Here is a 17,059-nt window from a genome sequence, read left to right on the forward strand (position 1 = left end):
ATGCGGATATTCTGTCTTGTTAATCCTTGGTGATGTCTGTGAGGCATTCTCAACTGTTTCTCATCCTTGTGAAAACTGTTTGTGCCATGTTTACACTTGAGTCTCTCTCACAAAGTGTTGTTCCCAAAATGTGCCACAAGTCTTTTCAAAATACCTCTGACATTGCCATTCTGACTGAAGAAATTGTACAACAATATTCTAGGTGTGGAGAACCATCGCTGGAAATGAAAGCAACAATCAGCACATATCGCACAGCTGTCCATTTACAAAAAGGCTTGTAAAACAACAATCATGGTTTATATTTGATCCATCCTCTCATATTAATGTTGGACCTCCAGTCAGGATAATATGTTGCATGCATTTACGAGCAATAGTCGTGGATTGGAAATATCTGTGAGGCCGCTTCTGAGCAGAAGAATGCTTTAATAAATTTTATGCACCCACATGGCCCAGCAAATTAATATTATTGGCAATCAAGGAATGACAGATGCTGGGTTCTGGACCAGCACATTATTGCAGTTACTTCAGCACCATCAGTGGCACCACATGGCCAGTAGTACAGATTTCCTCATGATTTTCAACAGCAATGTACTGAAATCAGTAAAAAATTCAAGCAGCTAGAAGCAAGCATGAGCTTAGGCTCCTAGAAGAGACTTCTTCTAACTTTGGCCTCTAACACTTAAACCTAACCTTGGCTGCTGTTTTACAGCTATCAGACATGGTCCCTATATGATGATGGGGATGCTGTTTCTCTCTCTGTCTCTAAATGAAACCAGCAGTGGTTAAGCTACCATGGATAACAGTAACACACTTTTACAATTTTTTCACTAGTGCACTATTGTTCCACATAAATCACAATGTAGGAAAAGACAGATTGCTGTTTACCATAAAGAAGACATGTCAAGCTGCAGACAGGCAGAGTTAAAAGACTTTCACATAAAGCTTTTGGCCGTAGCATTCATCAGTAAAAACAAACAGACAGACAGACAGACAGACAGACAGACAGACAGACAGACAGACAGACAAACAAACAAACAAACACACACACACAAACACACACACACACACAAACACACACACACACACAAACACACACACACACACAAACACACACACACACACACAAACACACACACACACACACACACACACACACCCCTGATGCACCAATGACTGCCAACTACAACATCTCAGGCCAGAATGCCACTATCACGTGGTGTTACCTATCATGATACCCTGAAATGAGGGACATCCTACCCGAGATACTTCCCACCCCTCCTACAGCGACGTCCCATTGCCCACACAAACTCTGCAACATCTTAGTCCATCCCTGTGCCACTCCCAATCTCAACCCCTTGGCACAAGGATCATATGCCTGTGGAAGAACCAGGTGCAAAACCTGCCCAATCCACCCACCCAGCACTTCCTATTTCAGTCCTGTCACAGGTTTATCCTGCCCCACCAGGGGCCTGGCCACCTGTGAAAGCAGCCATATCATTTATCAACTCCATTACAATCATTGCACTGCTTTCTATATTGCTATGAAACCAACCAGTTGACCACCAGGATGAACGGCCACCGCCAAACTGTGGCCAAGAACAAAGCAAACCAACCTGTGGAACAACACGTAGCTTAAAATTACGTACTTGATTTCAATGCCTGTTTTTCTACCTGAGCCATCAGGATCCCTCCCTCCACCACCAGCTTTTCTGAACTGTGCAGATGGGAGTTATCCTTACAACACATTGTCCACTCCTGTAATTACCCCAGCCTCAATCTATGGTTGTCCCCACACCCTCCACCCAACAGTTTCCAACACCTCTGTCCTATCATCTCCTCCCCATGTCATCTCCCACCATGTTTATTTGCAGCCTTCTGCCAAGGAATCTAACTGTCTTTCCACACCCCCCTTTTTCTCTTCTTTTTGCCCCCATCTCCCTGCCCCACAACCTTCTGCACTGTGCCTGTTGACAGTCTTGTCCCTGCACACTTCACCAGACAGCATTCATCTCTCCCTGCTTGCTTGCTTTGTGTGTGTGTGTGTGTGTGTGTGTGTGTGTGTGTGTGTGTGTGTGTGTGTGTGTGAGAGAGAGAGAGAGAGAGAGAGAGAGAGAGAGAGAGAGAGAGAGAATGGCATATATATCTTACTGACGAGTTCTGTGGCCAAAAGCTTTATGTGAGTGTCTTAATTGTGCATGTCTGCAACTTGACATGTCTTCTTTCTGGTAAGTAGCAATCTCTTTTCCTACATTGTTGACATTCCTACCTGAAGTTTCCACATAAATCACAACTATGCAAACACGAAATATGCTGTACTTTTAACAGGAATCAAACTAGCACAACAATTGCATTGCAGAATAAAGACATACTCAAAATTCTTTATAACATGGAATCCTTTCCAAAAGATGTCAGGCAGACTGCTATGAACTTCTCCAAAATTTATACAATGTGACAGTAGCATAAAATTCTAAGGCAGTTCATAAGATGTATGTTGCAGCTGTTGTGCGATAATTTTACTAGCATAGCAAAATATTTTGTTGGCACTCAGCTACATCAGGTGAAATGATAATCATAATAGAATAAGAGCACTCACAGCTGACATGGAAAGATTTAAGTGTTCAGTTTTCCCATGCGCTGTTCGAGGGTGGTAGAGAAGTAACCTGAAGGTGGTTTGACGAACCATTTGTCAGGCACTTAAATATAATTAATACAGTAACAATGTAGATCTCTAGTGCCCCGGCAATGTACAGTCAAATTTTGAAGTTTGTATCCCATCTGATGCTGCAGCTTTTATAGCAGAAAAACAGGCTGAAATATATCATGCGTCATGACAAGACACCCCCTCTTTGAAGTTTTTCGAGTTCTTCCACCTCACTTCCTAGTAATCAGAAGTTTTGGTATTACCTTCTCCAGACAGTACTAAACAACTGTAGAACTTTAGTTTGTAAAGTACTGAAAAGCAGCAGAGGAATAATTTTGTATTCTAAGACTTTGTATTGGTATGGTAAGATATCACATGCAAAGTTTCAGGTTTATTTATTCAATTACTTCCGGAGATATAAAAAGGCTAAACAACTTATCTTTTCTTTTTCGAGCAACCATGTTTTGAGCTCTCTACTTCGAATTAATCATACAAAAGTTCCCTAAGTTCCTTTTTAATTATTTCACTTAACAGAGTGCGAAAAGTTGTACATGATGGCCAAGTTTTGTTTCTTTCAAGAACATTTTGCCCTCAAAAGTTGCCGAAAACTTGGGTGCACTGTTGAAAGCTGTGCTGCGAGATCTAACAAATGATTATATCTCTACAGATATTATAATGACAAAAGTAAAACTTTACCAATGTTCAGTGGGAACATGTGAAAGTGAACACAAAATTTCATCAAAATCCACGATGATCATGCAAGGACCTCTAGACCATTTGAGATGTAATGACCTTGACACCAATTATCAGTTTGAGTTCTGGAGAAATACCGAAACACTTGAGACAATACAGTCACTATGACTTAGGAGATAGGTTGAGGAAAGGCAACCCGATGTACCAGGTATTTGTAGACATACAGAAAGCTTTTGAAAATGCAGGGGTAAAATACAGCTTATTTACAACTTTTACAGCAACCATATTGCAGTTAAGAGTCTAAAGGTATAAAAGGAAAGAAGTGGTTGAAAAGGGAGTGAGACATACTTTTAGACCATCCCCGATGATGTTCAGTCTGTACTTTGAGCAAGCAATAAAGGAAACCAAAGAAAAATTTGGATAAGAAATTAAAGTTCCGAGAGAAAAAACAAAAACTTTTGTGGTTTGCTGATGACATTGTAATTCTGTCACAGACATCAAAGGACATAGAAGAGCAGTTGAACAGAATGTCCAGTGTCTTGAAAGTATGATACAAGATGAAAATCAACAAAAGCAAATCAAGTGTGATGGAATGTAGTGGAGTTTAAATCAAGTGATGCTGAGCGAATTAGATTAGGAAATGAGACACTTAAAGTAGTAGACGAGTTTTGCTATTTGGGCAGCAAAATAACTGATGATGGTCGAAATAGAGAGGATATAAAATGTAGACTTGCAACAGCAAGAAGAGAAATATGAACATCGAATATAGATTCAAGTGTTAGGAAGTCTTTTCTGAAAGTATTTGTCTGGAGTATAGCCTTGAATGAAAATTAAGTTTAGAGGAAAAGCAGTTCAGACAAGAAGAGAATATGTGGTGCTACAAAAAAACGCTGAAGATTATAGGAGTAGATCGCTTAACTAATGAGGAGGTACTGAAATATAATTGAGGAAATGAGAAATTAGTGACACAATTTGACCAAAAGAAGGGATTTGTTGATAGGAGGGGCCAGGGGAATTGCAAACAGAGACTAAGATATGAATAAAGTACGCAGGTTCTAATGTATATAGGTTGCAACAGTTATTCGGAGATGAAGAGTCTTGCATAGGATATAGTAGCATGGCAAGGAGAGCTGCATCATAACCAGTCTTCAGACTGAAGACCACTACCAGCAATATAAACAATTGTTTAAACCTTAACTGGGCCGTACAAAACATTTTACAGTTCACATAACCAAAATACTCAGCTTAGCCTCAGTTTAGCAGAGCTCAAACATTTCTATTTGCCATGTGTGAACTGGTAAATGCAGAACTGGCCAGGTTACAAGGAACTGTGCTTATTGCATCCATTACATATTGATAGTAAGCAAAGTCTATGCTAGTTGTTAAGAAACCTACAGGATCTAATATAGTCATGTCAATATTAGCGCTCCCAACAATGTCCAGAGCAATTCTGATATCTACTCTATTCCAATGCCAGAGGAGCTATGGGCAAAGCTAGTCCCCAAAATAGATTTAGCAGATACACCTAGTTAAAACTGGATGTAGAAACCTGGAAAATCTCAGTGATAAATACACAACAGGGACTGTATAGGTAGACCAGATTACCTTTTGGCATATCAAGTGCACTAGCCACTTTTCAAAGATACTTGGAGCAACTCTCATACACGATCCCTCAATGCATAAATTATCTGTATGACATTGTCACCGTAGCCACAAGATAGCTACACTTTCAGAATCTACAAGTGCAATTTGATGGACCCCATTCAAATGAGTTATGCTGTGCACCTGGATAAATGTTTTACCAACCTAATGTCAAGGATTTATAGCCTATGTTAAGTGATGTGGCATCCTAGGTAGTTAAAATGTTTATTCAAGCCTATTTTAGATGTTACCGATTGACTCCACTGAAATACTATCACTTTTGTTTTTATCTACAGACAATGTTAGGTTGCAATCTTAGGCTATCTGCTGCAGCTTACAGACTCCCATCTGAATGTAATCATTCTCTCTTATCAAAATTAGGTCATCTGCATATAAAATTACATTTAGCCTAACCATAACAGGCAATATGCCTAATACATGAAAAGAAGAAGAAGAAGAAGAAGAAGAAGAAGAAGAAGAAGAAGAAAGTTATCGTTGGGGTAAAACCAACTGTCTAACAAGTGGAGCCATAGATACTCTGCCTACTACCAGAAATCTGGAAGAATTACAATCATTACTTCAAAAAGTATGTCTTATCCTCCTCCTAGTGCTTATCCATTCAATATGGTGGTGACCATCACAACATTATTATTTTTGTTTGTTCAAGAGAGTTTCCCTCTCCTGTGTGAAGTCCATGTCATTAAGTTTGAGTGAAGATGCTGTTTTCTCCCTCAGCCTCATTTTACCAGATGTCTTTCCTTTAAAAAAGTGTTATGCGGAAGTTTATACCTGTTTCCAGGCCTCATAACATGGGTGAGATACTATAGTGCTGCGCCACAAATAAGTGCAGGCATGGATTTGGGGAATTCTTGTTAATTTCTTGCATCTATGGCTGTAAGGTAGTAGCTGAGAGACTTATGTCAGATGGCAGGAGCAGGCAATGTTGATATTTAGCAAACAACAGCTGCGAGGCAGGTCTACGACACAGTGTGCAGGCAAGAAGGCACAGCCTGGCGGGCACTGTATACAAGTGTGAAGTACTAAGGGCAGCAGAGGGCACTTACATGCTGTGAAGAACCCATACATTGCAGCTGCATCATCACCTAGTGACCTATGTGTAGGGGCCGAAGTGGGCTAAGGAAAACTGACATGGTATTATTGAAGAGCACTCCACTTGTTCCCTTCAGAGGAATTTATTCAGAGTCATAGGGAAAAGACGTATAAATAAGCGAGGCTGGAAGTTCAAAGAGGGCAGTCATGTTATCATTCTGTTCGCATCTAAAACCGGACAGAATGAAAGTTGCAGGCCAATCACAACAACCTTCTAGTGATGGATATCAGCACCTAACCTGCCCACTTAAACTACCATCAACCTTCACTGCAGAGACACGCCAAAGCTGTGGCGGGGCAAGCCGTATCTGGGAGCTGCACTAGCACAAGGAGTGAGAGGTCTGCTAGCCTCTGCTGCTCTGGGTGACACTGCCCAGCAGACTGCAAGCTCTGTCTGTAGAGGCGGAGCAGGGGCATTGTAACTCATGGCCTCCTCGATGCAGAGCTGTCTGCAGTCCCTAACTGAGTTGGGTGGATGGTCAGAGCTGCTTAGGCTCATTACATTGATGGTGGTCAGCTGTTTCCGTCTGGCAAACTACATGAGGTCCACGAGTTGTGCTTGAGGTAGCCGCCAGTCGTGTCCCAGGCTACCGGCAAAACCGACACATGCGGTGGCCACTGACCTATGACGTGAGTAGGAGGGCTACATCTGCAAGGCGGGGCAGCTGGACACCGATGCAGCTGATTCTGCCATTGGCATTGACCCATGCATGGACTCTGCGTAGCACAATCATTGGGATCAGCAGAAGGCTCACTGTGTACCTTCAATGCAATAAAATCAATGACATTCTTGACAGTGTTTCTCTGCATGTTTCAGCATGAATCACCGTTATTTCCCAAGCCATAACCCTCTGTCATTCTGATGTATTACAATCCCAGTTCAGGGGGTTGTAACAGTAGTTTTCCACATTTTACTACCTTTGAAACTTTTTTTCCTTCATTTCACGAAAATTCCATGTCAATAATTCTATTTGTCCATGGTACTCTTAGCTTTTCTCCTGGATAGCCACCTCTCAAATGCCTCAAGTCATTTGCCTTTCAATCTCAGTCAAAGTTCAGGTCCCACATCCACAGAAAAGAATGGAAAACATGTAGCAATGTAGAAATCTTAACTTTGTTTTTATTAAGAGGTGATGGCTCTGTCATTTTACGAACTGCAGCTCCCGCTTTCTCAACAGGAACTTTAATTTCTTTCAAGTTATCCCATTTGTTGTTAATGTTAGTTTATAGGTATGTATAATTTGTTTTCTTGCTCAATAAATTCACCATTAATGTTTAGGCAATACGAAATGTCTGTTACATTTGGTGCTTTGCAGCTTTGTATAAATTGTAAATATGTCATTAATGATTTACTGTTTGATGTAACCTGCTTGTTTGTAGTATTTTATTTTACTGCACAGGTTTGGGCATATCTGGGTTACAAAGGACCTTCTTTTATGTTACTTCTAGTATATGAGGTAGTATTTTTTGTGTATGTGATTTTTCATATGATTACAATTTCACATGCCTTCTATGCAACACTTTTTAGCATATGCCAGTGACAATATTTCTTAATAAGCTTTATATGCAAAAACGTAAGGTATTTTTTTTAATGAAAATATACACAGTTGTCACTGGCAATTGCTGTACATGCAAAGATTATTGTCATTCAAGAATACTAATGAAATTTTCAACATTTTTTGGTTTTGTAGATCAATCTATTAATTTATCTAAAAAGAAAGATGATGAGACTTACCAAACAAAAGCGCTGGCAGGTCGATAGACACACAAACAAACACAAACATACACACAAAATTCTAGCTTTCGCAACCAATGGTTGCCTCGTCAGGAAAGAGGGAACCATTGGCTGCGAAAGCTAGAATTTTGTGTGTATGTTTGTGTTTGTTTGTGTGTCTATCGACCTGCCAGCGCTTTTGTTTGGTAAGTCTCATCATCTTTCTTTTTAGATATATTTTTCCCACGTGGAATGTTTCCCTCTATTACATTCATATCACTAATCTATTAATTTAGAATGTCAGGATGTATTGGAAATGAGCATTTGGTGTCACTGGCCGGGAGGCCCCTTGCTGGGCAGGTCCAGCTGCTTTGGTGCAGGTCTTATTACATTCGACGCCATATTGGGCGACCTGCACGCCAGATGGGAATGAAACTATGGTGAAGACAGTACAATACCCAGTCCCAGAGCGGAGAAAATCTCCGACCCAGCCGGGAATCGAGCCCAGGCCCATAGAAAGGCAATCTGTCAAGCTGACCACTCAGCTATTGGGGCGGACAGGATGTATTGTTATACGGGGAAGTTGCATATTTCTTCCTATGTATTTAGTAAGCTGCCTTTTTCAGCAATATATAGAACTGACAGGCACTATGTTTTGTCACACACACACACACACACACACACACACACACACACACACACACACACACCGCTCCCGGGATTGGAATGACTCCTTACCCTCTCCCTTAAAACCCACATCCTTTCGTCTTTCCCTCTCCTTCCCTCTTTCCTGATGAAGCAACCGTTGCTTGTGAAAGCTTGGATTTTGTGTGTATGTTTGTGTGTCTATCGACCTGCCAGCGCTTTCGTTTGGTAAGTCACATTATCTTTGTTTTTAGATATATTATCATGTACAGTAATTGTCAATGACAACTGCATATATTTTTATAAAAACACTTTATGCTTATTGCATTTATGTATGTATAAAGCACATTATCTTATTACAACAAGATTATTATGAAATAATATCATTGGCAGATGCTAAAAACCATTATGCATATGGCAAGTTACATTATAAAGACAAGAAAAATCACACACGCATAAAACACTACTACATATACTAGAAGTAATGTATTAGAAGAAAGCTCTTTTGTAGTACACATACTGCTGATGAAAGGCAACACCCAAAATAAACTACCACCAAGAAGCTGCTTACATCAAATAATTAATAATTAACATGGCATATTTATGGTTTAAGTGACAGTATGGTGTATACTTCTTGCTGATGACAATGAATTTTGTTTTACCTGTGTTTATTTCTAGGCCACAACACTCTCTTCTTTTGGTGATGCAAGATACAAGATATCTAAGGCTATTTAAGCTGTTGGCAAATATTACAGTTATAATAGTGGATACTGTTCAGCTTCAAGGCAATTCTTTCTTAAACATTTTCATGGGCTTCTTTGAAGGGAATATGAGCTAAAATATTGGTGGCAACAAAATACAGCCCCGTCTCACTTCTTGGCATATCTTTAATGTGTCATATTTATCATTTTCTATTCTTGTAGTGGCATATTGGTTCCAATACAAATTAATTATGATCCAGGTCGTTGTCATATACCCCACTGTTTTTCAGCACCTTGACTGTCTTGCAATGTTGTACTCACTAAAAAGCCGTTTGATAATCAGTAGAACAAGCACAGACACCACAGTTCATGTCTTCACCTCCAATATAGTTTTAATGGAGAGACTTTGTAGATTCTTTTGTGAATAATTTTTAGAAATATTTTCATGACAAGACTCATCACATTTGTTGTGAAATCAGTACATTTTGGCTTTTTTTTTTTGGCAAGATTACAAACTCTTGACTGAGGGCACTGAGGAGTGGTACCTGAATTACACATAATTTTTATTGAATGGTTTTATCATCCAGTCTATTTGTTCTTCATCAAACAACTTATGGAATTCAGAATGTATCTCCTCTGGTCCTGCTGATTTCCGACCTTTCACCATACTGCTGACTCATTATTTCTGCTGGTCCTGTTTTTCCAGTGGCTTCAGGTGAGTCTAGCCTATCATCATGAGAAAGTTCAGCAGTTCTTCCTAGCAGGTATTCTTATGCTTTTGTCGGTCAGCTTATCATAATCACAACCCAAGCAACAGCCCAGTCCACAGGATAGGATACATAACTTTGCAGGATATTGCTAGGGTAGCCAGAGCAATTAACGAAACGAGCACATCCAGAATATCTTACCCATTTCTCCCTCTGACGCCATATCAATGACAAGGATGCTGTCTTTATGTTGGCCATGGAGGCTGTGAGTTGCTGGATTGACATTTAACCTACGTTCCAGCCAAGAATTCTACAGTTGCCTCACCAGTCGCACTGGGACACGAGCAGCATGAAATCATTAGTGCAACGATACATACATTGGCCATGCACTCGTCAGGCAACTGAAACAACAGTCTGTTCTCAGCATGTATGTTCCCAGAATGTTACGTACTACACAGCATTTTCTGCATAGCCAAAACAAAAGTATTCTTGGGATACAGTGCACATTAATCATGCTGGACCACTCTAAAGGCACAATGTAGCTGTTGATGTTGGACACAGTGTACAATCCCAAATGTGTCACCCAGAGGTCCTTAAAGAATACTATTGCAAAATTCCTGGCAACGCATACATAGCTGCAATAGAGTAAGCACCACACAGATCTACATCAGATGACAGCCCTCAGTTTGCATCATTTGAGATGATGGAGACTCAGTCCCCAGTGGAGCCTTAATGATCTTTCTCATGAGCTATTGGTATCCTTACGAATCTTTTCAGAACCTGCCAAATTAGCCCACCTAAAAGACCTCACTGTTTACTTTGATTTCCCTTGGGATGTTCATACTCTGCCTGTTGACAGACACTGCTCTATTTACAGAATGGTTGACTCACTACTTTTCTTGTGAAGTTGCTCACCCCCATCATCTCCTGGCAGGTAGAAACTTTGAATGTAACCTTTGTGTTCTCCTGCTAATCCATCAGCATTTACTGATTGTAGAGTCTAACCCTGGTTTGTGGGACATTTGTTGCATGGATGTAGTGGATTATGTTTGTATCCTGAGGGATACAGAAAAGACCACAACAATGTTATGAGTCAGTTGCTTTTCTTGGAAAGCTAATTTAAGCTTTTTTACTAACCGCCATAAGTTTATAAAAAAATATTTTTCATTATAAGCAATTGTATAGGAGATGCAATACAGACAGTTAGGAAACGTGAGAAAGCAAACTAACTCTGGTGAGAGAGAACCTGTAGAAAAATTATAGAAAGTAACAATGTATTATAGGATTTTGACTTCTTTTCCAGTGCATTGTTCTTTCTTTCTAACTTTCTGCATTTGTCTGTTCTGGTTCAGAATTTGGAGTGACTTTACCTCAAGTCACTTCTCCTATACAGTTGTCATTTTCTACATTTTCCCCTTTTCTACTTGTCCCTTCTCCTTATGAGCATAAGCTCTGGAACTCTTATAGCCTCAGATTCAACACTGCTTGTGTCAGAAGCCCTCTTCTTGTTCTTATTAAAATAAATTAAGGAGGACACCGTTCTCACAAGCAAAGCAAATTCCTACATAACTTCCACTGTAGTGAGTACGGATAATTCTTAAACTTATTAACTTTGCGCTGCTGTGGACATGAATACACATATTTTCCCCACTGCTCCCCAGGTGCTGTTGGATGTGTATATGCAGGACACATGGGTTTTCCTTCACTGCTATGGATGTCTATAAGCATCCTGAGCCACTGATCTCTCACTGCCGTCGATTGAGTTACTTCCATTTTTAAGTGAACAAAAAAGTTTTGAGTTTTTATCATACAAATTTTTGAGTATTTATCATGCAACATATGTGCCTCATTATGTGCTATCATTTACAGAAAACCTCATTGTGATACCTTTAATCATTTATTAGATATGACAGTTGTTATGCCCACGATTCGCAATGAGTAAGGACGTGAATGGGTGTGTCGCGTTGGACCACTCATCGGATATAAAACCCATTAACTCTAGAACAAAGTGAGGCATTGTTCTGCTTTCAATTTCAAATAAAATTTAGAGATCTTCTCTACATTTCATTTGCTGTAATGTACGGCCTAAAATCAACCATATGCGAAGTTTATGCAATGCATTTTTATCTCTGCGAAACTTTTAAAATTTCACACACAGTTTTAAGTAATTTAATGCAGCACAGTAATTATGGCATATAAGGAAATGAAATTCAGTCAGTCATCAAGCGAAGATATCAGCATATAATATGTGCAAAAATCAATTTGTTTCGCTGAATAGCTTTCAAAAAACCATATATGTATTTCCTACCATCTACAACAGCGTCTCTCAACACAGGCACCAACATTTGGCGAGCAGTACATCCATAACAAAGCCATCCTTATGCCGAATGCAGAGAGGACGCCTGTAGCAGCAAAAGGGTTAATTATCAACAAACGCGGAAGACACTATTTCATATGCCATTGACAATAAGTTGTTTGGAAACTATGTGATGACAACTTTTGGGGGTGGTGGTGCTAGTGGTGGTGGTGGTGGTGGTGGTGGTTGAATTTATAGTTCACAACTGATTTCTACTATTTTTGGCCTCCGATTTCTTAAATAAATGTGGTGCAGCTCCACAGTCCAAGTATCTTAAGTACATCGCACGAAATCAAAGATAGATACACAGTTATCGAGCAGAGGAGTGGGCAGCAGCAGAAGGAACAAGATTTAACATTTATAACTGAAAATACCATGATTATATTTGATCCTTATTTCTTATCATTCATCAAAGAAGTACGATTTTCATCTCTGAGGACGTTATCTTATGGAAATCCAGTACTCAGTACAGCTAACATGTATTATCATAAATTTTCTTACTATTGCGTCAGCAGCTTCATGACAGAAATTAAAAGCATGCTTAAGAACCGAAGTTATTTAAAAACAAGCTAATAAATAGAACCAAAGAAATACAGTACAGAATTGAAAAATTTATCCAACTGGCGTGAAACTGCATATCTACAGACACTGAATATAACTAATAATTTACACTAATTACGCACTTATTTTACTACTCAACCACTTTGTTACAGAATTTGAACTACATATCATACATATTAACAGTAAAGCAGAGGTTCTCACTTTCTTTGCTAGCCACGAAAATAGTTCAATGAGCTTTGCTAAAGATGAGGACCAATTCAACGTAAACGACGTTCTGTACCTCCTGATGGCTTCACCAATATTCAATGGCTCACACAAGTCTAATGGCTGACATTGCACATGAGGTGGTATGCTCTGCAAGGCCTGCTAAAAACAATAATACTTTACACACGACTAGCACAAAAATTAAAACAAGTCAGAAGAGTCTAACAAACACAACAAATTGACAGTTATTCACCTACTACCATTCATTAAACTTAGTAGCATTTTTCCATGTGTATGAAGTGCATAGTTACCTGAGCTATAATAATTCATTCAGTTTGTGTATTAATCTTCTATGCAGCTGAAATTTGTGACAGTTACTTAGACTATGCATGTTTTGCATTCTTATTTCCAAAGACGTCAGCAGTGGCAACTTTTTTTTCACACATGCCCAAATTTTCACTAAAATGAGATTCTTTCCAAACACTCATTTAACAGTATAAAAATTGCATTCGCATGGACATAATACTGTCCCTGTCCGCTAGAATATGGACAGCGTGTTTATGAAAGCACGGCATACAATCTGACAAAAACTGAAGTGCAGGATTTAACAAAAAATTGCCACTGATAATGTTGAACATGGGGAGAAAACATTGCTTAAGATATAAATATGTCTTCTTTATCATCCACTTGCATAATCAAACAAACACAATGAACAATTATGACAATAAAAAATGTTAATAATTCAGTTCCGAAAGATGTCAGGAGTTACCTTACAAAAATTAAATAAATTTTTAGCACATCTAGGTGGGGAACACACAACATTGACAATGTCTCACATTCAAAACAGCAAAAGTTGTGTCTGAATTCAGTGAATTATTCTACAATAACAACCAAACATCATTGGATTGCCCATAAGGTGTCTGAAGTATATTTGTTTAGTACTTATAACTACAGAATGTGGGTGAATTAAGAGTTCTACATGTGGTAGTGGTGTTGTATAATTATAACCAATGAGAAACAAGGAAGAAGGCAAACACCAATGCTGACACAGGAATGCTGACCTCTTCTGGTAGTAGCACTACAAAAGAGGGCATCAAGCCACCAGTGTATTTTAGCACTTAAAAATTTGTTAGCCTCAAGATTTACGAACTAGGAAGAATTGCAAAGCAAATGTCAAAATGCATTGTTGTAATTCAGCAATTCTGTCTGCAGGTTAACATAGGAGATATTTCTAGTTAACATAATAAGAGATATTTCTATGTCTGAAGCAAGCAAAACTGGACCTTTTGGTTAACTTACTTATGTGCTAGAACCATCTCAGTTTATTATCCATCTGGATGGCTATGAACTACAGTTGAGCTACTGCGCAGAAGGTGTATTGTGGGAAACAGTGAACAATCATAAGGCTTCAATTGCCATTTAAACTTTCCATTTTCACCACTTAGTACATCAACTGTTAAAATGATGTCAGACTTAAGTAAATTTAAATCCTTAAGAAATCTAAAAAACCTTAAGTGCTACAAAATTCTACAACCTATTTACCTGATATGTCATATCACAGTTTCCTCTATCTGCTGGTGTGTCCACTTCTTCTACACATTCTAATGTCTTAACTGGTTTCCCATGCTCTCTTATACTTTTTATGCTGGTGTCTTTTGGGCTTCCTGTTGTCTCCTGGAATACAAATACTTATACATAATTACATTCAACAGCATACTGATAAGGGGTACAGTAATCATATTTTTGTAATTTTTCATATCTATGGTATGCGACATTCAGAATTCAAATATGAATTGGCCAAAGCAGTTTAACGCAGCTCTCAAAATTCAAGAAAATTGATCCTGAAGTTCTCCAACAGGCCTTAATTTACTAAATATAGGTCAGTTTATAACGAGACATGTAGCTCTATCAGGGGCACTTGAGCTGTAATTGCTGGAGTGCTGGTTGAAGTCTTGCTTCAGTATTTTTTTTATCTAGTTTAATTCTAATACCTACATCATTTAAATATAAAATTCATTAAATATATGATAATTAACACACATCTATCATTTTTATGAGAAGTGCACGTGAGTTTAATAGAAATGCGACATTTGAGTGTGTGTCTTCACAGAGAGTCTCATATGTGCGTTTTTACAACCTCTGCAGTATGCCCGTTACTATTGGTTAACATTGACATCAGTTGGCAAAACTGAGATCCCATGCCACTGTTCGTTGGCTGGGTTGTTGGATGAGTAAAGGGATCGAACTACGGGGTCATCAGTCCCTTTTTCCTCAAACAGACAGGTCTACATGACTGCACATCAGAGATAGCCTACCATGCTAAACTCTAGCACCAGAGGGGGGGGGGGGGGGGGGAGAGTGTACGAAATGCCAATGAAGGCAAGATAAGGGACAAAAGGGAGGATGATGGGCATTCAAGGTGCCCCATCTGGAGAGTAGCAACAAAGTAACATACATCTCCCAGTGCCCGACACTTACCACAGTTAACTCCACTCAGAAAAGCATAGAAAGACAAAAGATGAACAAGTCTAACAGACAACAGGAGAAGGGAGAAGAGTAAAAGAGCAGGTAGAGCGAGGACCCAGCTGGACCACCAAGCCTAGACAACCACATCCTGGTGTGGGCAGAGGAGGCAACAGAGTTTTCTCCCAACCCCTCAATAAAGTTACGTGTCCTTCCCTTAACGAGAAAGGCGAAAGCCCCTTCATAAATAAAATGTAAAATTAAGTCAGTAGCTGGGGCATCACCTCCTCACAAAAGGGGTAGCGAGTCAGGGAGATTGAGAGTCTGCCACAAGGTGGGTAGTTTGGGGACTGTCCAGCAAAATGTGGACTACCATCAAATGGTAACCACAACGACCATGGGGAGGGTCCTCATGATGGAGGACATGACCATGCCTCAGCCACGTATGGGTGATGCACACCCGGCAAAGGACAGCAGAGTCCTTGTGAGGGGCCTACATGGAGGGCGACCACAGAGACTCCTAACACTTGACTGCACAATACTGATTGGAGGTCTGTTTCCGGAATACTGATACCAAGAGTCGGTTTACTGGTAGCCAGTTTGGCCAGGCTATCAGTGAGTTCATTCTCCAGAATCCCGACATGACCTGGGGTCCAGACGAAAGTGACTGGGCATCCACATTGTTCGAGGGCACACAGAGAATCCTGGACAGTAATGACCAAGGGATGGGGTTAACACTGGTCGACAGCTTGCAAACTACTCAAGGAGTCGCTGCAGATGAGAAAGGACCCACCGATGCAGTAAGCGATACTCTTAAGAGCACGAGAGATGGCTATGAACTCCGCAGTGAAAACACTACAGCCATTCAGAAAGGAATGCAGTTCAGTATGTGTTGTGTGAGTATAAGCGAAGTCCACTTGACCAGCAACCATCAAGCCATCAATATAGACTACGTTTGAACCCCAGGATTCGCCAAGGACAGAGAAAAATTTGAGACAGAGGGCCTTGAGAGGGACCGAGTCTTTCAGACCTTGTGATAGGTCAAGATGAAGCTGTGGCCAAGGGATACACCATGGAGGTGTATGTGAGTGGGCCCAGAGGAGAGGTGGAAGATTAAACTACTGGAGTTCAGAGAGGACGGACCAAACGTGGACTGATCATAATCCCTGATCTAGGCCACTATTGTGGAAGATGGATTTCCGTGTTAGGAAAGAGAAGATCATAGTTTATGTGCTCAGGAGAGCTGCGGACATGGGTTACATACCTGACGAGCTGCTGTTGGTGCCTGATCCACAATACAATGGAGGGACCCCATCCTTCGTGAGTCAGCTGGTCACAGGACTAGTTCGAAAGGCTCCTGTCGCAAGTTAAACCCTACAATGGTGTATCAGATCCAGTATGTGCAATGCTGAACCGTATGCCAGACTCCAATAGTCGAGACATGATTGTATCAGGGCTCTGTAGAGCTGCAGAAGGGTTGTGCGAGCTTCATCCTAGCTGGTGTTTATCAGGTAGCGAAGTGTATTAATATGCAGCCAGCTTAAGCTGGCAAAGATGGGATATCCATATCAACCAAGAATCAAAGACCAGTCCTAAATGCGATAAGTTGCCACCACATTGAGA

General features: G+C 40.0%; 1 protein-coding gene across 8 annotated transcripts in view; it reads right to left on the reverse strand.

Annotated features, from left to right (window-relative positions):
• Positions 1 to 17,059, reverse strand: part of LOC126100287 (cyclin-dependent kinase 12-like) — a 182,987-nt gene that overhangs the window by 41,935 nt on the left and 123,993 nt on the right. For 6 of the 8 annotated variants that reach the window (XM_049910894.1, XM_049910890.1, XM_049910888.1 and 3 more), the window contains exons 4-5: positions 14,516 to 14,647; positions 12,971 to 13,135 (exon numbers count right to left, since the gene is read on the reverse strand). In XM_049910894.1, coding sequence (XP_049766851.1) covers positions 12,971 to 13,135; positions 14,516 to 14,647 — 297 coding nt within the window. The remainder of the gene's footprint in view (positions 1 to 12,970; positions 13,136 to 14,515; positions 14,648 to 17,059) is intronic. The other 2 variants (XM_049910889.1, XM_049910895.1) reach the window with 2 other exon arrangements.

Source organism: Schistocerca cancellata, chromosome 9, assembly GCF_023864275.1.
Source record: "Schistocerca cancellata isolate TAMUIC-IGC-003103 chromosome 9, iqSchCanc2.1, whole genome shotgun sequence".
NCBI classification, from domain to species: domain Eukaryota; kingdom Metazoa; phylum Arthropoda; class Insecta; order Orthoptera; family Acrididae; genus Schistocerca; species Schistocerca cancellata.